Source organism: Aedes aegypti, chromosome 2 (genome assembly GCF_002204515.2).
Source record: "Aedes aegypti strain LVP_AGWG chromosome 2, AaegL5.0 Primary Assembly, whole genome shotgun sequence".
NCBI lineage: Eukaryota > Metazoa > Arthropoda > Insecta > Diptera > Culicidae > Aedes > Aedes aegypti.
Window position 1 is genome coordinate 130,413,452 of NC_035108.1, and position 25,420 is coordinate 130,438,871.

General features: G+C 38.2%; 1 protein-coding gene across 8 annotated transcripts in view; it reads left to right on the plus strand.

Annotated features, from left to right (window-relative positions):
• The window catches only part of LOC5564736 (filamin-B), a 179,042-nt gene that overhangs the window by 121,178 nt on the left and 32,444 nt on the right, over positions 1–25,420 (plus strand). For all 8 annotated transcript variants that reach the window (XM_021842366.1, XM_021842365.1, XM_021842374.1 and 5 more), the window contains one exon: positions 24,355–25,366. In XM_021842366.1, coding sequence (XP_021698058.1) covers positions 24,355–25,366 — 1,012 coding nt within the window. The remainder of the gene's footprint in view (positions 1–24,354; positions 25,367–25,420) is intronic.

Consider the following 25,420-nt stretch of genomic DNA (forward strand, 5'->3'; position numbering starts at 1 on the left):
AAACCTATCAACAACCTAGGCGTAGCGTTCTCGTAACTACGTATTGGCAGCTTCTGTAGATGGGGAAATCTTTTTGCCAACTGAACATAGTCCAAGGATTGAAGGGGTAAGTTTAGCCGACCTACCGTACGCACATTTACTAGAGGTAGGCGCTTTCCACCTCCTGCACCAGTTATTTCCAAATTGATCCGTCTAGAATTGGCCTCATCTCTAGTGATGTTCGACGTCCACTTCAAACAGAGACCTTTTCGTTCTCCTTCGACGCCAAGAAAATCTGCGATTTCTTCGTCAATCAGCGTTAAATCCGATCCTTCATCCAAAAAGGCAAATGTATCGATTTGCGCTGTATTCCCATACAATATAACAGGAATAATTCTAAAGATGGTCAAACTCTTTGGTGTACGGTGTAGGGATATTACCGCGACTTCGGATGTTTCCGGAATACCGGGATGAAGAAGCGAATGGTGATTCCCAGCACACCTGCTGACATCGCATGACCGGGATGTTCGACACGGCCACTTACCGTGCGGTACAAGACACTTATGACATAATTTGTGAGTTTGAACCGTTTTCCAGCGTTCGCTTAAGGAGAATGATTTGAACTCAAAACATTCTTTGACCCTGTGCCCTAATTTATCGCATACGAAACAAGGCTTTGCTGTATCTACAGTTTTGAATGTGCAGTCGTTCCCCTTCTGACCTTTCACTTGTTTGTACTCTTCAAATGAATTGTGAGTGTTCACGAACGACTTCTCCCTTGATTTCTGTCTTTCGATCCTGGCTGGTTGTGAAGGTTCGAACTCATCAAAACGTGTCACGTCGCTTGCCGCTGAGATGATAGCAGTCATGTAGTTGCTGAACGTTTCTAGGTTGGCCCCTACTAGTTGCTTTTTGTAGAGCGCCCAGTCCAAGCGAATATTTGCAGGCAGCTTGTCAACCAAATCGTGTAGTAACGAAGGATTTGCAAGATGAGCTTGTTGATTGGCAGCCTTTAAATGCCCTACTAGGTTTTGGACAACGATCCCAAAGTTGATTAGTGTCTCAAGTTTGTCAGCGTTGGGAGCAGGTGTGTTTCGCACTCTAGCTAGCAGCGATTGGATGAGCCTTTCTGGGTTACCGAATAGGGTCTCTAATGTGGCCAGTACTTGTGGTACTGACGATGGAAGTAGTAAATTGCTTCGCACAACCTCTAGTGCATTTCCACGCAAACATTTTTGAAGACGCATCAAATTTTCGGCATCTGTATAACCACACATCAATGTAGAATTACGATAACTGCTAACAAATATAGGCCAATCCTCTGGATTTCCCGAAAAGACTGGTAGTTCTCTCGGAACTACCTGTCTCGCTGCCATCTGCTGCTGATATTGACCTACGAACGGTTCAAGTGCCTCGTGCTGAGCCGCATTGCACAATAGTGGTTGTGACTGAACTGGTTGTGTCTGATATGGCTGCCATGGTGGGAACTGCGATGCCTGAACTCCTTGCGTCGAGTGAGATTGCTGTTGAGACTGGTTATTCTGGAAAATCGTATGCCTGTGGAATGACGTCGATGGCAACGCTGGACCAGGTTCCACAATTAGAGGTGCTTTCCAAGTCGTGACTTGAGGAACAATCGGGAATGTAGTTGATGCAGCTGGCATTGTCGTTCTTGAAATACTCCCACTCGAGACTGTTGCTTGATGTACCGCCGATCCAGAAGCCTGAAGCTGTGGGACTGGCGCGGGCAATGCCGACAGTGTCTGTCCCAACAATGTTGATGATTGAGGGATTTGTAAGTCTCGTTTCGCATCATGGGCTAGCCTGCTGGTTAGATTTGCTGCCCACGACACCGTAGTGACCGGTGCAGATGATTGCAGCAACGTCTGTGTTGTAGTTTGGCATCTGACGTTAGCTTCGAGTGAACTTAGCGGAGTCCCATGCCGAAGACTATTCTGTTGTCCAATCACCGGTGGCTGTGGTAGGCCAACTATTGAATCGTCGAGTGGCGCATCTGCAACGGTGATTTCTTGATGTCCTGCTTCCATCCAATCCTTGACCTTTTCAAGGCTCTTTTGACGACTAGCTCGACTTCTCACACTTATTTCTCCATCCTCCAAGGTCTCCGCCATCAATAATGCGTATTTTTCATCGATATATTTCTGGGTTAGATCCTCCTTCTCCTTTTGAATGCGCTCTTCTCGTTGCCGCTCCTGTTCCTGTCGTTCTAGCATATGTTTTTCCTTGGCTTTCTGAACCTCTTCCAAACGCATCAGCTCCAGTCGTACTCTGGCCGAGCGAGTGCTGCTTGTTGAGATTATCGATTTCGCCGGCCCGCTCATGGATAATACACACGCTACGCATGACCAACTGCCATCCTCAATCTCCCCGACCCTTCCTGCACAAGCTCCGTGATACCAACGGTGACATTGGTGACATGCGACCGTTGTCCCGTCGCTGAAACTGGGTTTATTACAACCACCACAGTTTTGTTGAATTCTGGGATCTCTTGATGCTGTTGCCATTGCTTGCCGTGTGCTTATCAGCGGATAATGAACGAAATTCTTAAAAGAATTGTTACCACCGTTAGAGGAAATAAGTCTTCGATTCTTCAGCGAACAATTTATTGTAGAATGTTGCTTTTAAGCTACAAATGGTAGAGATCATTAGGTTAATTGTTTACAAATTTCTAAGTTTCATTGGCTTACAATTTCGGTGACTTTTAGTCTGCAAACTACTCCTCTTGACCTCAACGGTGAATTACAATCGTACTGCAATCTGAATGAATGTTTAAGGCTGGTTTAGCAAATTCTAAGTTCATTATTGATTGAATTACTTCATAAAAAACTTACGGATAGCGAGTACAAAATTTGGGTATTTTATAAGAATATAAAGCTTCGTTAACCACACAGGTATCTGTAATATTAATAACGAAATAAATTCATAGTTCAATTTAAATCAATCGTACTTACAATTCTTCACAAGATAATTTAGAATAATCGAATTCAATTTACACTGTATCGTATACAAAAGAGAAGAAAATATAATTCTGAATGCCTCTACTGAAATCTCAATCAAATTTGTTGGTCATACTAGTTGACGTTCGCTTCGTGTTTTTCTACCTATCCGTCACGATGAAGGGTATCTAGGTCGCCACTGTCCGTTGCGCCCACAGTCATGCGTCCGTCAGTGATGCCAGTGCCAACAGTTGGAGTGCACCTCAACTTTGAGGGCCCCCAAATTGAACTCCGCATCGGGCCCCAAAAACTCTAGCTAACCCACTGGCTCCGCCCCTAAAAATTGTCTTCCATACGGATAACCGTTTTAATAATTTCAAATCGTATGGAAAAACCCCTGCCTATGCAGGCATCTTCTATTTCGTCTCTTCATCAACGGATAATCCCTACAAAAAATCGTCCAAAATGCACCTACTTTTAGTACAAATTGTTCAATTTTCTAACAGCTAATAACGTTCATATAGCAGTTATAACTGAAACCTATTTGAAACCTTGGAAACTATTTTGTTTATCGTAATGATCGATTTGATGGAACATGTGGAGGAGTTGCAATCATCAATCATATGAAACATAAACTGTTTTCGTCATTTGAAACTAAATTTTTTGAAACTTTAGGTGTTTCAGTTAAAACACAGCTTGGTAAATATACTCTCATAGCTGCCTATTTGCCTTTTCAATGCTCTGGACAGCAAGTTAATTTGCTCCAAACAGACTCGCGAAAATTGACACGCAATAAGTCAAAATTTTGTTGTCATTGGTGACTTTAATGCCAGCTATCGGTCATGGAATAATTCTCAAAGTAAATCCAACGGCAGAATTTTATTTGATGAGTGCTCTTCGGCATATTTCTCAATTCAATACCCCGATAGCCCTACATGTTTTTCCTCTTCTAGAAACCCATCTACGATTGATTTGGTGTTAACTGACTCTAGTCATCTTTGTAGCCAATTAGTTACTCATGCTGATTTTGATTCTGATCATGTCCCTCTTACTTTTCAAATATCCCATAAAGCAATTCTCAATCCTATCAGCTTCACTTTCAAGCCAAATGGAAACATATATCGATCTTGATGTTAACATTTTTTTACACACAAAACTTGATATTGACAATGCTGTTAAAACTTTAACAAAATCCAATGTGCAATACTATAATGTGAAGTAAAATTTGAATCCACGATTATAGACGATGATCTTAAACTCTTGATCCGTCTCAAAAACGTGAGGAGAAGGCAATTTTAACGCACTCGTGATCCTGCTATTAAAATTAGTTTCTCACAATAAGGAAACAAAATTTTGAAGATAAAATTTCTCAATTGGACCCTGGTTCATAGCCCTTTTGGAAATTATCTTAAATTTTTAAAAAATTCAGAAGCTTATTCCGGCATTTAAAGAGGAAAACAAATTATTATAAACTTGCTATGCAGTTTGAAAGCGCGCACAATTTTAATTTTGGACTAACTCGATTTTGATCTGGACTAGGATCAAAATCGAGTTACTCAGGACTTCGAAAACATTCTCAATCAAGAGACCGTTTTCAAAAACTCCTGGGAGACTGATTTGGAAGAAGTGAGAACTATTATTTAAAAAAATCAAAAATATGAAAGCTCCTGGCGATGATGGTATTTTCTACATCCTCATCAAGAAACTTCCAGAAAGTAGCTTATAATTCTTAGTTGATGTATTTAACAAATGTTTTCAGTTGGCATATTTTCCTGACAAATGGAAAAATGCTAAGGTTGTACCAATTTTAAAACCAGACAAAAATCCTGCAAAAGATTCTAGCTATCGTCCAATCAGTTTGCTTTCCTCCATCAGTAAACATTTTGAAAAGGTAATTTTGAACAGAATGATGGTCCACATAAATGAAAATTCAATGTTTGCCAATGAACAGTTCGGATTCCGACATGAATATTTGATCACTTATCAACTGTTGCGTGTAACAAATTTGATCCGTTCCAACAAATCTGACGACTATTCTACTGGGTTTGCTCTTCTAGATATAGAAAAAGCATTCGACAGTGTTTGACAATTACAACTGACTCCGAAGTATACCTCAAGTGTTTATCGAAATACGTGTTCATGTTTTTGATTTACTGCTATGAGATTATGGACACACTATTCGTCAAATTGGTTTTATTAACAATTAGCCTATATCAATGGAAAACTGGGACCATCGTATCAACATCTATGACAGAGCGAGAATTTTCCCCCATTCAGCATCAACCTCGATTGGTTCCCGTCGATCAAGCACCGATCCGATCGCCGGCAATTTCCTTCTTTCGCAATCTCCTGGGTAATTAAGCACAATTACCAATCAATCAGTTCGACCTCCACTCCTCCGAGTCGGTTTCTCTCAAGTGCACAATCACCGGCAAACCGCAAGACGTTCTCACTCGAGCCCCTCTCCGGTTTCCCTTTTCCCACCCAATACTTCCCCCGCAAAAGGGCCACTGCGCGTAGCTTTTCTGCTGACTGGTAAAACGTCGCCATAAAGAACCGCTACAAAGCTCCTACAATCTAGTCTTAACTGTATCTTGAGCACTTTTTATGCTCCCCCACGGTACTAACAGCAGCAGCGGCACAAGCATGCCGCTCGCTCCTACGCTTTGCTCTTGCGTTCCTCTCGTCTCGCGGCTCTTCAAACGAGGTTCTTCTAGCAAACGCCATGAGGAGTGTGCCGAAATGTAGTCGCAAACATTTGAAACGGAGTAGCTCAGGGATAGTTGATCTATTTTAAACTATGTTTTAACCTTATCAACTTTAAGTAAAAAAAAAAATGAAAAAAAAAATAATCCAGTGTTGATATAAACACAACGCGATTTATCTATGGGGCCTTCTTTAGCCGAGTGGTTAGAGTTCGCGGCTACAAAGCAAAACCATTGTGACAGTTTCTGGATCTTTTTGGAATGGAAATTTACTTGACTTCCCTGGGCATAAGCGTCACTGTACTTGCCACATACGAATGCGAAAATGGCAAGTTTGGCAAAGAAAGCTCTTAGAAAGTGCTCATAAGAACACTAAGCTGAGAAGCAGGCTCTGTCCCAGTGAGGACGTAATGCCAAGAAGAAGAAGAAGAAGAAAGATTAATCCAGAATTAAAAACAAAATAGCATTTTAAAATGTGCTTTGATGAAAAGCAGAAAAGGTAATTCTATCGACAACTTTAAATTAATTTCAAAAAATTGACTTTTAAGTGCATTGTAAGGTTTTTTTCCAATAAATAAATTTCATGTGGTTTCAACTCAATACTTCTGAGATTGTAACAATTGTCTTGCGACTACTATTCGATACGCTCCTTACCGCGCTCGCCATACCAGAGCTGAATGGAGCAGCATAGAGCAGCATCAAACAGACACAGGCACAGACTTCGATCTGACCTACATTCTGCTGTTTGAGGCTCGTCGCGATCTCACCTTCTTAAGCTTGGTTTGGTACGAAACGCTCGCACTTAGACACGCTAGAATCGTGCTACAAAACCGGGCGATATTTTTGAATGTCATTTGAGTTTTGGAACTTGAATAATTGTTATAAGTTACGACCGTTTTAAACGAAACAATACTATGAAATGAGACATAGTTCTAAATACTATTTCACTTAGTTTAGAGTTTAATGATTAACATATGCTTCTCTGTTTTCAAATATCTGCTTCTCACGAACTCTGTGAGGATGGACTTTCAACTGAACTGGTTTCGTTCCACAGAGGTTTAAGCTGATTCAGTTGCATGCATAATTGTTTTGAAAACAAGGTTGTTCAGTCAATTTGCTGTCTTTTGTACAATTTTCGGAAGAACAACAGGAAAAGCATTTCAGTTTAAAGCGGAAAAATCGTTATGGCTTCCAATGACATTCTTCTTCGCAGCTCAGACTGCATTCCAGCAGGTATGCTAAATGGTTAGATGGATGGTAAAGCTGAGGTGTTGTGAATTAATTCACACTGCCTACAGAAGGATTGCTTCAGTGACATTCGCCTTTATTTTTTATCACTCGTATTTCGATTCATCACTGCACATTGCTATCATGGCACAGTTCGATCTAGAAAAAATGGCAGTTAAAACCTCCAACTCCATTTAAATGGCTTAAATGGAACGAACCATCGAGTTAGCGAGGTAACGAGAAACAGAACACATTTTTTTTTCAAATTTTATACTTTTCATTATTTTTACAAAATACATTCAAAATGGTAATTTTAACGTGAAGAATAATGCAATTTTACCACACTATGTGACAATTTTTTTAGGGGTCCGCAAAAAAAGAAAATTTTATCATTCTGAAATAGGCAGTGAACCCTAATTATAATATCACTTTAATCATAATATTTAAATTCACGGAATTTATTACCATTTAATGGACATTTGGAACTTCTCATCGAGTTAAAGAGCGTATTAACGTATTTATTTAACGTATTTATTTATCTAGTTACAATTCAAAGTTTTCCCTAATAACTTTGACTTTTGAGGTCTTTAGTAGGTCTTTTTCTCTATGACGGAGATTTTTTTTTCTATTTTAATTTTTGGCCAAGATTATTCGTCATATGAGTTATTTGTATTTCATAAGTTGATGGATTGTTGAATTGTTTTTACGAAATTAGAAAAAAAACGAAACACTGTTAGAAAACGGGGATCTTAGGAAATGTATAGATTTTTGTGTAACAGTAGTCCCATATTGAAAAATAAAGGCATAACTGTCTTTTTTGCCCTTTCAACCCCAATAGCAACTTGAATTATGTTCATGTTCATACTTTTTACTGATCAATAGTACCAGAATGAGTAATCTGTACGATAATGACAAAGGAATGTACTAGAAAGATGTGAACATTTATATGAGAACACCTACTTTTTCCATACGGGACAGTTATGCCCTCATGGGCAGTATACAGCTTCGAATTTCCTGAAACTGACAGTCAATTGTTACTATATTTTAATGTGTCGATTTCTGAATTCAAGCGTGTGTTGCTACAGCCAAACTATTTTGTAGTATGGATTCTACATGAAAATACGATTTCATTCAGTGCCTTTGGCTGGAAGAACTAAATTTGGTCTATTTTTCCCTTAAAGCTCTATTTTCAAATTGTAAATGTATTTTAAGATTAAATACTGAGTGAAATACTTAAATACTTACTTAACACCTATAATACTTAAATACTTGTTACAACATAAAATGGGTAAATTTATTTGAACTTTGAAAAAAAGTTGAAATCAACCAATCGAAAAAAACAGCCTTTTATTTGCAAAATAAAACAGTTGGGTGTTTTTTTTATTTTTAGATCTGTTGATTTTTACAGAGGGAAATGCTTTTTCAGTTTCGATGTTTGTTTTAATTTTATTGAGTCCTTAATAAACCCCTAATCAGCATTAGAAATGCATATAGGTATTATACTAGCGGAAGCAAGTCGTTAGATCCAATGCCCTTAGGCGGAATGCTAGAGCAGGGCTGCCCAACGTGCTAACTTCATTTTGTACGGGCAAAATGTTTGCAAAGTTCATATATTAACCGTTGATTGCTATGAAAATTAATCGAATTGATCAAATGATATCTTTCTGAATGGTATGCAGAATTCTCACCAAATATTGGCTCTTAATTTTGCACATTTCTGGGAAAAATTCAAACAAAGACATCTCCAGTAGGTGAATTCCGGCGCACATTTTATTCGAAGAGAAGAAATTTTCTTCCATAATCACCCAGCAAGAAAATTTTCTTTTCTTCGAAGAAAATGCGCGTCGGAATTCGCCTACAGGAGTAATCTATTAGGAAGATTTCCCAAAATCTCAGGCTGGTTTGTCACAGAATCATTGACATGAATTTCGTTATATTCTCATAAGGAATATTCTTATAAGGATTTCGGAAAGATTTTTACAGAATCTTTGTCAGTATCGCAAAAACACTGAATTTCGAATTAACTCTCACAAAATTATGGTCAGGTCACATGCACCATTAGGGTGGGGCTTATTTCCAAAAATCTTCCGTAGTCAGGATTTACAAAGTGGAAAATGATCATCGGTCCCAAAATAACATCCTGTGAAAAAATGAGAATTTTTGGTGAAGGTTTAGAGGTGGCGCTAAGGGCGTAAGTGCAGTTTTACCATTTTAGCGAACTCTGTAAAATTTTGGTATGCTTTTCAGCTTGTTTTGGTGATTTTAAGATCCTTAAGGGCAAAAAATCACCTCAAAATTGCGATTTCTCCACTCTTTTAGATGATATTTGACGAAATATATTTTATGCATGCGATTTTTGGCCCTTGAATAGGTTACAATGACTGATTACTATGAACCCGAATAAGAATAGCTGGGGAGGATTCCTATGCTTGTAGAATGGAACAAAGAGCAAAGAAGAATGATAGAAAGAACAAAGAACACAGAAGAATGTAAAGTGGGGTGTGTTAAACAGGGGGAGGATGTAACTGATGATATTATATTAGAATCAACTATGAAGCCGTGAAAATATCTCGGTTGGAGATCCTTATTAGAATGTCCGTTTGATGTAACTTCAGCAATTGCTTTTATAATCTGAAAGAAATTATAGAGGGGCCCAAATCCATACAGGCTTAAAATCCGGACAAACGAAAATGCAGATGAAGTTCAATATATCGTTCTACATCTGTATTTGAAATCGATGTGTATAAACAACAGCAGAAGGAAAAAAAATTGGTAGTCAAAATTCAAATTAGTGCACGAGCTTCTATAGGGTGCAAGAGATAAAGCACTTCAGGTTGAAAACCTCTCAAATAAAACCAAAATTAAGTCGTCACAGTTCTGAAGCATATTTTTTAGGACAGAGCTACATGAAGGAATTTTCACAGGATGTCCTATGTATATATAAATAATTATATAAATATAGGGGAACACATTCTGTTATAATCTTGTTTCTTCCATCTGGTCGGGTTGCTATCATCATTCAGAAAAAAAACAATCTACCAGGAGAATAATGATGAAACTTCGCATGGAATTAACGACATTTTAGCCGTTATTGAAATTTTTCCATAAAGTCCAATAAAGTTGCAATAAGTTCCAATAAAATCGTATACATGGGTCGAAAACTAGAGATTGTTAAAAAAATTTGTGCTCTTCCCCTACTTGAAGAAACATTGCTCGAAATATTTCTGAAGTAGGTAATATTAAATAGAAGTCAAGGGGTCAGACCTGGTGTAGTGGTTAGAACACACACCTTTCACGCTGAGGATCTGGGATCGAATCGCATCCCCGAGAAAAAAAAATGAAAAAAATGAAGTCAATAAATATAATTATCGTTTTCTAGATTCCTCAGTTACGCTCAAGATATCACTAGTTTCACCCTCCCACCTGTTTAACCCACCCACCTTACATTCTTCTGTGTTCTTTGTTCTTTCTCTCATTTTTCTTCGCTCTTTGTTCCATTCTACTAGCATAGGAATTCTCCCCAGCTATTCATATGCTAATTCGGGTTCATATTAATCAGCCAGCGTAATCTATTCAAGGGCCAAAAATCGCATGCATAATATATATTTCGTCAAATATCATCTAAAGGAGTGGAGATATCGCAATTTTGAGGTGATTTTTTGCCCTAAAGGTCTTAAAATCACCAAAACAAGCTGAAAAGCATACTAAAATTTTTCAGAGTTCACTAAAATGGTAAAACTGCACTTACGCACTTTGCGCCACCTCTAAACCTTCACCAAAAATTCTCATTTTTTCACAGGATGTTATTTTGGGACCGATGATCATTTTCCACTTTGTAAATCCTGACTACGGAAGATTTTTGGAAATAAGCCCCACCCTAATGCACCATTTAAGGTAAAATTCTGAACGAATTCTGACCAGGCTTCTATAACACCCTAGAAAGCAGTTTCCAAGGTAAAATGTGGAGAGTTGTCACAGAATCCTGTGCATTATTATCAATAAATCTTATGCAATATTTTCGCAAAATCATTCATAGCACTTACACCAAATCCAAGGATGATTCTAATTGAATCCTGCTCAGAACTTTCAGGAATACGGTGGACTTTTACAGAATTCTGAGAAAGGTTCTCATAAAATTCAGGGCATGACCCAGTTAACCAGAAGTCGCATAAAATTTCACGTAATAACTCGTTCAATCATACAAATTACATCAAACTCTCAAAATACGGTGTAAAATCGTCAGATTGTTGAGTATTCTCGCATAAAACGCTTGTTTTCTGAGCTTATTTGTACATTTTGTTTCGCCCCGTAAACTCGTTTCCAATGTAGAGGACTTTAATCATGAAAGAATTGGTAACCCTATGCAGACATTTGAATTGTTTTCTTGAAAATCGCTAGAAAAAGTTATCATGTTCGGAATTTGAAACAAAACGGTAGTCATATTGGACAAAAATGTTCACAAGGTCAAAGATTATCCGGTTTACGTTTGATTAGGTTCGCATTTTGACATTTAGGTGAATGCTTTGAATATTTAAGGTCATATACAAATATCGAGTTGCAGACCAAGCAGAAATGTATTAGAATGAAGCAAAAGGCAGAACTTTGTAGCATCCAAAGTCTCAAAATGTCGTTATTTTTAGACCTTTTCTATAAACTCTATCACGTGCAATTCATTATCTTCTATATTCCAGACTCTTTCATTTGAACTACAGACATATTATGAATCAAGTAGAGAAGTCCAAACGGAGCTATTACTGTCACCATTTAAAAGATGCCAATTTGATGTGCATTCACTCGTATCAATCTCCGCCAGTCAGTTGACCTTGGCATTCCGTTCACATTATAGCACGCGCTTTGCGTTTTTGTTCCTCTTTACAAACCTCCACAATCCAAGATCTGCAGTGTGACGAACACAATAACTTCTGATTTACACTGATTGTATATGCTGAGACGAATCAAGTGCAAGGGTGTCAAATTCGGTTGTTCGTGCGCTAAAGGATTGGACCTGCCAAGCTAAAACAAACGACCCATTATTGGTCGGAGTGTTTTTCAGGGGCAAGGTAATTCGAGGCTTTTGGTTTGGAACGCTTGCCGAATGAATGTAGGTAAATGTAGGTTTTACTATTTGGGTGGTGGCAGTTGGAAGCGGAAATTGTTTCTTGGTGCTAATTTTTCTTGTCGTTTTTGTGACAGACAATGATCGAGCTCGTGGTCAGTATTTCAAGGTGTTGAGTGCTTTGGAGTAAGATGAATTAGGTTTTTGAACTACGAGCCTTCTATAGCCGAGTGGTTAGATTCCGTGGCTACAAAGCAAAGCCATGTTGAAGGTGTCTGGGCTCGATTCCCGGTCGGTCCAGGATCATTTTGTAATGGCAATTTCTTTGGTTTCCTTTGGCATAGAGTATAATCGCACCTGAAAAATGCGGAAATGTCAATTTTGTCAAAGAAAACTCTCAGTTAATAACTGTCATAATGGTCATTGAACTTAAGCTGAGAAGCAGGCTCTATCCCAATGAGGACGTAATGCCAAGAAGAAGAATATTTTTGAACTGGGTTTTAGCAATATTTAATATTTATTCATTTGAACCCCTAGAAGCTGTTGCGGGATTTTGAACGAAATCTGTTAATTTTAAGGGGAGGGCTGAACGAGGGCTTGAAGTTTGTATGGAGAAAATCAAATAAATATATGAGAAACAAGGTTCCAATCACAAATTTCGACCAAAGATGGCATTGTTGTCGAATAATTGCTTTTTTTAGAATGGAAATCATTCATCAACTTTACTGTAGTTGAGACAATTTCCACATCTCACCACTGAAATTTGCAATATTGGTAAAAGTGCTCTATTTAAAAGTTAGACGTGATTACCACCACAAAATAAAAAATTGTCAAGGCCCGTACTCTTTGTGCAATTTTAGCCAGCAATCATAGCCAATTTGGCATGCTATAATCCGATCAACAACCTTCACGAAATTGCCTCCCAATTATCTACACCAATTTAAATCATTCATCTGCGATCCACGCATATGACCTCTGTTTAATTTTCTTCAAATTTTTGACCAATGTTTCCTCATTGGGTTTTGCAAGGAGTTTGCCAATTTAAATTCGGGGAAAAGGATAGACCTTTCAAGTCGCTCTTAAATTGTACATTAGTAGATGTAAAACAAAATTTAAAACTCTAAATCCTGAAAAATTATATTGAAATATTATATATAAAACGCTTGTGGATGACATAACTTCTCAATTCTGACTGATTCTTAGATTCTTATGCAAATATTGGATTACATTACAAACAGCATTGAAAATCTAACACGTGAACAAAAAATCTGAAAAGTTCGTTTTAAATTAATTGCCTGAATTGATTGAAACCTGTTTTCAAAAACATCATCCCATTCCATCTTCCAACAATATGACCAAAACAGTCCCACCTGAGCGCACGCCTAACAATGTAACTTTCACTACAGTTTCTAATTTTCTCCGGTACCATCATCGTCATCCTGCAAGCTATGATTGTCAAATCGGACCACATTCTGCCGCAGATAAAATCTGAATTTCAAATCAGCATACGTTTGACCCACACTCGCTGGAAACTGGCCAACCATAAACCTAAATTTAGGCACCTCGCACACACCGCGCCCCGGCCAGCAGCATAGGTGCTGGTGCACACAACAAATGGAACACACGTCCAATTGCGGAATGAATCTTCCGAGTAATTGAACTGGATGGATGCTCCGAAAACATAAAATAACACGCCAAAAAATCGCCACAAAACTGCGAAACAGTGCAGTTTATGGCCGATTGAGTGTGGAGTAGGGCGGTTCAAAATTTGAAAAAGTTTGGAAAATCAATGTTCCAAATCTTTTTTTTTTTTTCCTTTTCACAACATTTGTTAAGTTATGAAGTTTTAAGTAAGAGTCGTATTTTTTCGCCTCATCCGTCGCCGATCAAAGGTGACTTCCAGATCTTTTTCACCCTCACTAATCTACACACTTCCTGTGGTGATTGTGGAGATGCAGAGGTATTCTCGGTCTCTAGAAGCAACGATCATTACTCACCAGAATTCCTTCCCCATCTCAACTGATTGTAAGGACTTGGCCGGCACCGTTATTGATTAATAATATTAGAGTTGCTAAAATGTGCACTTCGAGAGTCAGAGGAAAGTCCCATCCCTTATTCATTTGGATCAGAGTTCAATTCTTATCAGTTCCGATCAATCACGGAGTAGCAACCATTGACATATACAATCAGTCTATGCTATGCTATGCTCCCATCCATCGGATTGATTTTCTCTCTTCAGCAACTTCTTATAATATTGTTTTGAAGAATGAGTTTTCACTTTTAAATTTGTGCTTACACTACACTACAAATGTGTTAAGAACATTTATCAAAATTTCTTCTTAGTATTTTCCATATAAACCTACAACGTCCTTGGGCCACCTTTAAATCACCATCGAAAAAGCTGGAAATTGTACAGTACACTTTTAATCGTAATGATGGTAAGGAAGATATGTGAGATTTATTTTCCAAACTTTTTCAAATTTTGAACCACCCTAGCATCATTGCTCCTGCCCGGGTGTTTGTGGGAAAGGTGCGCGGTCGGTCAATGAACGTGATCCGCATGGTCAAAGTCAATCAATATCGTAAATTTCCCAGCGCATCTCTCCCTATCGATACTACGGGGGGGTGATCGAACACTTATGCGTCTACGACGGGGGCATTCGAGAGTTGTGTGTGAGAGCAAAAAATGGTCAATTGCCATAACATGCGTGTAACAAGCAAACAATGAGTAGCATGTGAACAAAAAGGTAAAAGTGCTCCCATCGGTGTAATTATAAGCTGTTGACACAGATATATAAATAGTAATCGCGTCGCACGCAAAATAGAAAGGTCGAACATGTCGATTGTTGTCGGAGTATAGTCACACCAAGGGGATTGCCCAAACATGAAAAAGTGGATTGGGTTTCTTGGTGGAGATATTCATTTTCTTAGATTTACCAATCTAAGAATTAAACAATTTTTTCTATTTGTATCAATCATGATAGAAAAGACTTTTAAAGACGACAAAAGCGTATGCAAACAGCGGATGGTGGTGTAACTCCATAATGCCATGTTTGAACAGAAATATACACATATTACACATAAATAAATACATATACATAAAATTCTGAAAAAATATTCTTTTTTATGAGTTATTTTTATGAATTAGAGTAATTTGGGGCAACAGTTCAATCGAGATTTTGGAATTTTGGCTCACGCAACAGAAACCCTGGCAGCACTGTATGGATTTGACATCTTATTTGTTCAGTTGTTCACAGATATAAATATAAACAATTCCATCAAAGTACTTCGAAGTTATAAATGAAGTAGTGTTTCGACCCATTATCTAATCTAAACTAATTTAAGCGCTTGCACAGCCAATATTGAAAAGCATCCTGGAAATACCTAGATATGTTAAGGTATTTTCTTGTCAGCATTAATATTTGCTGAATATCTGTGATATTATACAAATATTGAAATGGCCAGGCCCACTGTGCAGACTTTGGGATTGGAGACAACTGAAAAATTACGACGATCAGATTATTCACGAATGAATAACATGATAGGCGAACAAATTTCAAGTTTTAAAAAGAAGAAACGGAGACAACCGTATCAACCGTTTCGATTTAGGGTTATCGTTGGGAGTGGCGTTGCTAAGAAAGTTAATGCGCACTCCATGCTTGTATGTTCTCCTGGGATGGGACACAGATATTTCCTCCTTATGTCCTGGCTCTAGAGCCTTGGCTTAAGCGCCTTTACTCGCTGTCTGAAACGAGAAGAAAACTTTTTTCGATCCTTTCCCACTATACAATAACCGAAGCAGTTTGCTGTTACAATTATAATAAATAACGATCATGATTTGAAACATCATGTTATGCAGGGTAATTATAATAAATAAATCAAGAATAATGGGAATATGAATACATGATATGGCTCACCAAGTATGAGACCATGTGTGCAATGTGATCAAAAATTATAATATAGATGATTTGAAGCGATCCTACCAAATTTCATTTGTGTACCAACTATTGCATGTTTGGTATCCTGGATCGTGAATCCCGCTGTGTTACCACTAGTGGTTGTATGTTACACTTGAAGCAATGAACGATAGCTTTAGGATGGCCAGCGAAGACAAAATTTTCCGTTTCTGGGAACCAATGGTGTAATGCTTCTTTTGCTCCCGTGCGATGGACCCGACGTAGTTCCGACGCCTAAACTTGGAGAAACTCTGTTTTCATGTGTCGATGATTCCATGATTCAACTGCATCAATAATATCCGGATAATAGAACTGGCACACTGACTGTGTTCACCGAGTGTCGTGCTTTTACACAAATACTAAAAGCTGTATCTTGAAGTAGTGTTTCGAGCCATTATGTTTTAAAATTAAAAAATGTGTTCAATAAGTGTTTCAATAATGTTTAATAAAAAAAATCAAAAGAATTCTAATAACTCTATGATCCCTGCAATATCGAGCTAGGGAGGATTGACTTAAAAGAAAATAAGCATAACCATTATAAATTATCTAAATTCATAATCCAATCGATATGTTCGATATGCTAGTTAACTAATTTATGACTGTTTCTGCAAAAATGGCTATCTACAGTGCTGTTCATTATTCAGAACGCAGCGCATGTCGATTTTCATACAAAATGCTCAACTTTGACATGCTGTAGTTTTGTTCCCTTTCAAGCAATCGAGCTGAAATTTTCTCCACAGAACTACAAATATGATCGATTTTGTAGCTACAGAATTTCAGTTTTTTCTGAATCCCTGCCGAAAAGTGAGACACTAGGTGAAATTTTTCGAAAAAATAGCAGTTTTTCATTTTAAAATTTTTCTTCTACAAATATTTTAAACATTTTCGGTTTAGGTGTAGGTTTGATAAGTAGGAGGAGATTGTTCCAATGGTAAGTGAGATACAATTTAAAACTATAATGTCAAGCCGAAATTCAATTGGGCATATATGTAGTTCTGTGGAGAAAATTTCAACTCGATTGCTTGAAAGGAAACAAAACTACAGCATGTCAAAGTTGAGCATTTTGTATGAAAATCGACATGCGCTGCTATTATTCAGAACAGCACTGTATATTGAACCATAGTTTTGTACCCACCATCAGTAATTAGTTATGGTAAATAAATATTGATAGACCTACATGGGCGGTAACGGATCCCCATTCGAACCCCGCTCAGTAGTGCATTGACCAAAAACTGAGCCAGTTGAACGTGAAAGTTTTCATTATGCATCCACAAATTTCATAAACAGAGGAAAAAATAATCGCTTTATGCGATCGAACACTGACCGCCGCATCGCCTCATTTGGGTTCAGTTAAAGCATTGCACAATCTGCATAATTTAGGTGCAACCGTTTCGTGAACTAATATAGCAACCAATCGATTTGAGCTTACGGTGCTTGCTACAAATATACCCTATTTGGCTATGCTCGAGCTTAGGGGTATGCGATATTTCGAATGATTCCGTCAAATAGCGTTCGAAAGAAGATAGTGAGGAATTCCACGAGGAACGGCGTAGTTACGATACACGATTTACTAATAACTACCGAAAAACAAAATATTATATATACTTTGCAATTGGATTGAATGGACATATTGATGTGAAATTTTCGAAAAAGTTACCAACTTTCGATGAGAATCGAACTCACGACTCTCTGTTCGCTAGAAAGGGCACGCTACACCTATACCACGAGTGGACTTATGGACGCAGAAGTTAACCCGAATTCGATGTCAACTCAAAAAGCCTCTTTCGCAAAGCTCCCCTTTTTCAGAAGAATTAGACGCCCTCAACGTTTTCTATTGTATATGCAATGCCTAATAAATAATTCTCTGTCGTTTAGGCATGAGACCTCTCGTGGTGTAGGGGTAACGCGCCCTCTCTAGTGAACAGGGAGTCGTGAGTTCGATTTTCACCGAGAAGACGTGTAACTTTTTCGCAAATTTTACATCAATTTGTCCATTTTATCCAATTGCAAAGTATATGTGATGTTTAGTTTTTCTGCAGTTGTTAAAACTTCCTCTCGGCGGGTTAGCCGTTATCCACGAAGTACACGAATATACTGATACTTAGATTTCCTGAGATCTCATAAAATGTGTTTGTCGTTAACTCAGCTGTACAAATTAACCTATATTCGGAATTCTAAATGAAGTGTGGACATTGTCAAAATAGTTTGAATCATTCTTTTAAATTTGCGAATTGAAACTCTTCTCTCAAATCTAAATCTAAAAATTAAATTTAAAAGTAAAACTATGTGATTAATCTTCCAAAGGTCTTATTGATTTTCATTCCACAGAAGACCCTACAAAGGACTGTTAAAATACATAAAGATCTCTATAGTCCATTTTACGAAACGACAACACTGATGATATTGCTGTTACTTTCACACGTTATGACACTGCCTCCTGTCAAAATTTCATAAATAAAATAAGCGATCAGCTGTGCAAAAACGTCTCGTAAAATGGACTATTTGGTTCGCTGTGATTCTCATTTCTCATTTGGGATTCCCAAAATGTGTTCAGTGGTTTCCAAAGGATTTCTAGAGTTCCTAAGGAATAACTGAACAGTTTCCAGAGCTTCTTAGGACTTTCCGGAGCATCGTTTCAATTGGATTGTTAGGTGTCTTCAAGTGATTTCTAATCGGATCCATAAGACTACCAGTGGCCTTCAAGGGGTTCCCAGAAGTATCTTAGAAAATATAGGAAGTTATCAATGAAGTTATAATTGGAGTTCCTAAAGTGTACACTATGGTTTCCAAGGAGAGGTTCAAAGGGCATCTAGTGGGTAGTCAAAAGGCTCTTAGAAATTATCTGTTTTTTTTTGTTTCCAAACGATATTGTCAAGATTTCTTAAAGACAAACAAATCACCACAGGAATGACAAAAGTGCTTTCATCATTTTCCCAGTAGCGTATAAATGTAATTTTCAACAGTTTTCCTGACATTGAAAGTCGCTATCCGTAGTTCTAATTCAAGAAAACCTGAAAATGTCTAAGAACCTTTTGAGGAACCTTTTCGAAGCCCCTCACATTTTTTTGGAAACTAAGAGGAAAGCTCTGAATCCTTACTGTGTCCCTTTTGAAAATCCATAGGAAACCATTGCAAACTGTGAAATCCATGAAACTATTTTGAATAAATATTTAGTTGCAGTTTTTATATAACAAATATTTCAAAAAATTAACTTCACTTAACGACACAAATACTGATAGAATACTTCCAATGTCGCTTAGTTGAAGAGAATTCACCAAGTTTAAATATTATGTGCAGTATGTAGTCGTTCTAAATTTCCCTTGCAAATTTAATTTAATCCCGACGGATTTCACTAGCTTTCTGGTTATCCTTATGATTTCTTGGGATCGTAGTGTTTTAATTAGTGGCAAGATTGAATTTGCAATTTGCAAAAAGTAGGTATTGATAAAATGAACTTAGAAGTTTACAACTCGATTATCTTAGGAATATATACTTTCAAAAAATCAGAAGATCGGAACATATTGCAATCTCAATAAAACTTTCACGATTTGCTTTTTACTATGACACCTTTCCGGGAAAAATATAAGGATGACCAACACTAGGTTCTAGTCTTGTACAGATTTGGCCACTCATGGCGCCGTCAAGTGCCCCGGGGGAACCTTGCATAGGGGACATTTCGATTTTGACACCAAAACATATCATGGGACGGCCCATTCTTCATATCTTGTAGTAAATAGGGCAACTTTAGACTCAAAATGGATAGTTGAGTATAGTGACTACTTCCGGGACCACCGGATGTTCTAGAGGGAACCTATAATTAGGGACAATTGAAATTGAACTCCAATACATATCGTGCGACGGTTCATTTTTCATGTCTCGTGCTGAATAGGGCTATTGTAGACCTTAAGTAGATATTTGACTACAGTGGCCACTTTTGGGACCACCGGATACCCTGAAGGAGGCTGTGATGTCCCCAATGACAGATTCCTCCGGGAAATTCCGGTGGTCCCAAAAGTGGCCACTGTAGTCAAATATCCACTTAAGGTCTACAATAGCCCTATTTAGCACGAGACATGAAAAATGAACCATCGCAGTTGGTCTCAAATGTGGCCACAATATTTAAATATACACATTGAGTCAACAGTTGCCCTATTCACGACAAGACATGAAGAACAAACTGTCGCATGATATGTTTTGGTGTAAAAATCGAAATGTCCCCAATGATAGGTTCCTTAGGGAACTATAAAAGGTCCCCAAAGTGGCCATTCTAGTTAAATATCCATTTTCGATCTAAAGTTGACCTGTTCATGACTAGACATAAAGAATGAGCCGTTGAACGATGAGTATTGGAGCTCAATTCCAATTGTCCTCAATCATAGGTTCCCTAGGGGACACCCGGTGGTCCCAAAAGTGGCCAATTCAATTAAATTCCCATTTTGAGTCTACAGTTACTTTATTTACGACAAGGCATGAAGAAAGAGCCGTCGCACGACATGTTTTGGTGTAAAAACAGAAATGTCCCCAATGACAGGTTCCTCTGGGAAATTCCGGTGGTTCCAAAAGTGGCCACTGTAGTCAATTATCCATTTTAGGTCTACAATAGCCCTATTCAGCACGAGACATGAAAAATGAACCGTCGCACGATATGTATTGGAGTTCAATTTCAATTGTCCCTAATTATAGGTTCCCTCGGGGACATCCGGTGGTCCCGGAAGTAGTCACTATACTCAACTATCCATTTTGAGTCTACAGTTGCCCTATTTACGACAAGATATGAAGAATGGGCCGTCGCATGATATGCTTTGGTGTCAAAATCGAAATGTCCCCTATGCAAGGTTCCCCCCGGGCACTTGGCGGCGCCATGAGTGGCCAAATCTGTACAAGACTCATTTTCAATTTTTAATAGGGTATTTTATGATAAGCTAGGGAGAAAACAATATTGCGCGACATATTTTGAGTGAATAAATTGTTTGATCCCAATTCGGATCCACTACCGGCACCGATTCCGGGTAAATGGCCATATCTTGGTTGTTTCTGGACCGATCTTAATACTTGGCGCACCAATCGCTTCAGAATTTGATCTTCTATCTTCATGTGTAGTAAAATTTTGATTTTTTTAGCCGAGACCTTTGCTAAAAACACGTCATAATTTTACTGCATAAGACATGCTTCCGGAAATCCGGATTATCACCGGTATCCGGTGATCATAGTTCATCTCCATGGATGCACCTCAAAACTAGATTAGTTGACCCGTCCATTACTTCTTAAAGAATTGAAATCGATCAATCTTTGTCAAAGTTACAGCATTCCAAAGTTGGCCCAATTTTTGCCTGTCCCTGTGTGTTTGTTATTTTGACAACCCCCTGTATATCAAATATTCCATCATTTGCGATACTTTAAAAATAGGGAGGGTACAAAAAAAGGGCGGAGAGCTCCCTGCAAATCTTATTACAGCTCTTCATATTGTATTTAAAGTTGAAAACATTATATGGCACATGAATTCCGCTGTCCTGAATATAAAACACTGTGTCGGTTTATTGATTAGATTATATTTTTAAATAATAAATGCAAAAAGTTCAAGTATATTTCAAAAATGACCTGGGCAGACACGAACATTTTGAAAACGCCATTATTTTTGTTTATTTTTATACTTTCAAGCCCGGGGTGTCCGGTCTCTGTGCATTCAGATCGACTTTTTTTGTCGAACAGTGTATTCAAAATAAAAGCCAAGAGAAATTTCACATGTCTAAAATTTCAGTAAGCGAAATTAGAAGTTATTACTCATACCGTCATGCCTATTCCAAAGCTATCATTTTAAAAGGCATTTTTTAAATTAACCTATTTTAAAACGTCACCACCAGTGATGAAAAAAGTACTGGAGCAAACATTTACCGCCTCTACATTTACATCTTTCTACACGACCATCAAAATCCAAAGCAAACCATGACCGTTCAAAACCAAAAAATTTCACGGCTCTTCAAAACTGTAATCTTCTTCTTCCTAACGTTTTTCAACTCCGAATGCGAAATGACTCGAGCACAGTGGTGACACGATTTTTGCGGTTTTCGGGGTTTTGCATTTTTGCTCGATAAAGGTAGCATGAAATTGAACTTGTTTATATGTATCGCAACGGAATGATTGTGCTCTTTCTGTTAGAGCTTATAGATTTCAATTAGTTGAAAACACTAGCGAAATATTAGCGATTGAATGATTTAACACTTTTTTCAATCATTCACCTTGGAATGGCTGCCCGAAAACGGTCATAGTGGAGAGACAAAAACAGTCAAGCAGTGTGTGAACCGTTGGCAGCGCAACGCCTGATGGTATTGATGCTGCTGCTGCTTTGTGTTTTGGTTGAATGGCAGAATCGATGAACTGTGGTGAATTGTGGTCACAGTTCCCAAGACTGGTCACCACCATACATTGGACATATATGATATTTATTTGTCTGACAGTTACCAAATAGTTGTTTTAGAATAAAAAAACAGAGTTTATGAGTTTCAATGATGAAGCCTATGCATTAGCAACAGAAAAAATCTTGTCGGTTGATTAATAATTGTTGTGCCCATCGTAATCCAACTTAAAAGAATTTCGTTTGATTTAATTGTTGTTAGTCAGTGAAAAAATTATAAAAGAAACACTATAGTTTTTTTGCCTTACCTCACGGCTCAGTGGTAGCGTTCAGTCGCCCTTGAATGACAGGAAAATTTGGCACATATAAATCTAACAATAGGGTCCTAAAACGTTTAATGAAATCTTGTTTTTAATTAATAACACGAAAGAGCATGTTACTACAACTACTTTAGCAATTTTTCTCGTTCAAATAACGGCTATATCATACTTGAACTTTAATTTAAAAGTTGGGTCCATAAATGAACCTTGACACTTTCGATCATGTTTGACGTTCGCTTAGTCGACAAAAACACCACAGGGCTTTTAGTTTTAACACTGGGGTTGTTCCTATTTGACATTTCGGATGGGACACGGAAAACAAAATACACCCAAAATTTGAGTTTAAGCCAAAAGGCGTGACAAAATCTAAAAAAAAATGTTTTTTCGACTTATAAACGAAAAAACATTAAAAAATTGAGTAAACATGTGTTATGAGCCTAAACATAAGCGTTTGGCACTAACATTGGGACAGGGCTTCAGGACCCTATTTAGCTCAACTGCACGTTCCCAGACAAGTTGATTTGGCGTTTACTACAACCAATGTATATGTCATTGTCTTGCAGTTTGTATGACTTAATTTTTACAAACAAACCAAAGCAAAGTGAAGAAAACAAAGTGAGACAAGCCGCGAACTTCCGACCATCAGTAATTGAACTAATACAACTAGAGATCTTATAAGAAGCCAGTGAAATGCTGAAGGAACTTTCCGTGTGATGGATCATATTCATCGAATAAAATTATGCATCTGTAACAGCACTGTAAGAATGGGAAATAAATACGGTCTGATTTGGAAACTCAGTCGCTCTCCCAGTACATGCTCCTCAAAGTGAAGTGATTACGGAAGAAATTAAACAGAAATTCGTATTCAAAGTGATGTTATTGTGTTTCTGTAAGTTTGTGACGTTTAATTGGACAATATGTTAGTTTATTCACAAATAACTCTTTTTCGGTTTACGCCTGGTTTTGACAAGCATACGGCGACGTGTAATTTTCCCCTGTTTGATTTTGTACATATGTACATATATCTAATCACACATTGAAGATTATAATATAACCAAATCAAGTAAAGTAGAAATCGGGAATGACAACTTGAAGTTACACATTTTGTCAAATGAAATTTGATAAGATGGGAATTCAAATATGTTCCATAAACAACTTAAAACAACTCAGTTTTGCATCGTATCAAGTCAAAACGCAAACTGAATATTTATACAATTTTACAATAACATCCTTATATGATCACTAGTTTGCTGGGTAGATTATTACATCATTTGGAAAGAAGCTCTCACAATATCCAGAATGATTATTATCCATCAATCAATTGGTCGGCGTTGAGTCAGAGGGGACCAAGCACAAGTCTTGGGAAGTTTGAATTATTATATCATTAGAAGTGAAATTATTTTACCTCCATTTCACTTTGAATAGAGTAGATAAAAAAAAATATTAGGCATCGTTTAAAAATATCGCAATTTTGTATTTCGTAACAAGTTTCAGGCCCTAGTAAAATGGAAGCAAATGTCAAAATTTAAAAAGCAGTTTTATCCGCTTTAAATGAAAAATCGAGAAAATAAAAGGACAGTATTTTTTTTCGCTTTGTAGATTATTACGAAGAAAACTGCTATTCCAGTTTTAATATTTGCTTCAACTTTACAAGGGCATGAACGAAACATTTTCATATTCTGTTTAGTTTCATCATTAGCAATGCATATCACATACCCTTACTCCAGCTATGTAATCGCGTAACAAATGCTTCGAATGAATTCCAAATTATAACTCGGACTTTCTCATTTCCCCTTCCGCAGGTTCACCGTGGAATATCAACATAATGTCCTCACCGGGGCTGACGGCTCTCGGTGAATCCACCCGGCTGGTTCCGGCCAATGTGCCGGCGGTTTTTGAGGTTCTGCCGCCTCCTGGAGCTTCGATCCGAGGCAGTGACTGCGTAGCGACCGTGCTTTCGCCCAGCAAGAGCAAAGTCAACGCGCGAGTCACCCACGAGGCGGCCAACGGTGCTGTGAGGATTGAGTTTGTCCCCAATGAAGTCGGAACGCACATCATCGAGGCCTCAATTGGCGGCACCACCCTGGTCGGAGGACCACTGATTGCCAAGGTGTACGACTCGAGTCTGATTCAAGTTACGGATGTTAACGGTGGAGTGGTGGGTCAGCCATGCCAGTTCAGGGTAGATGCCAGTGCAGCTGGTGAAGGCCAACTGGAAATTTCGATTAATGAAGGCGAAGTCCCAAATCATGTACAAGTCGTTGGAGGTGGTAGATGTCTGGTATCGTTTACTCCGGAGCAAGCGAAACCACATTTGATTGACATCAAATTCAACGGAGAAACTGTCATGGGTTGTCCGTTTGTGTGCTCAGTAGCCGATACCAGTCGAGTTCTGCTGAACCTATCGAACTTGGAATTAATTCCGGTGAACAGGCCAGCTTCATTCCACATCACTGTCAGTGGTGGAGGAGCCGCAGAGCTGGCTGTTAGTGTACGAGGTCCACAGGGAGAGCTGCCCGTAAGAGTGACCGGTGACATCCACGCCGGATTCACGGCAGAATTCACTCCAAACAATGTCGGAGCTCACACAATCAACGTCGAGTACAACGGTTATCCAGTGCAGGGAACTCCCTTCGTTGCCAAGTCTTATGACGCGACCAAGGTCGGAGTCGGATCTGTATCCAAAGGAACCGTTGGAAGACCCGTACAGTTCACCGTCGATGCCGGAGACGCCGGCGAAGGAAATTTGGAGATTACTATCTCTGCTAAAGGCCATAATATACCCACCCAGGTGCATCCACAAGGAAACGCCAAGTATGTAAAGCTATTTGAAAGAGTATCAATCATATTGTACTAATGAACAACCTT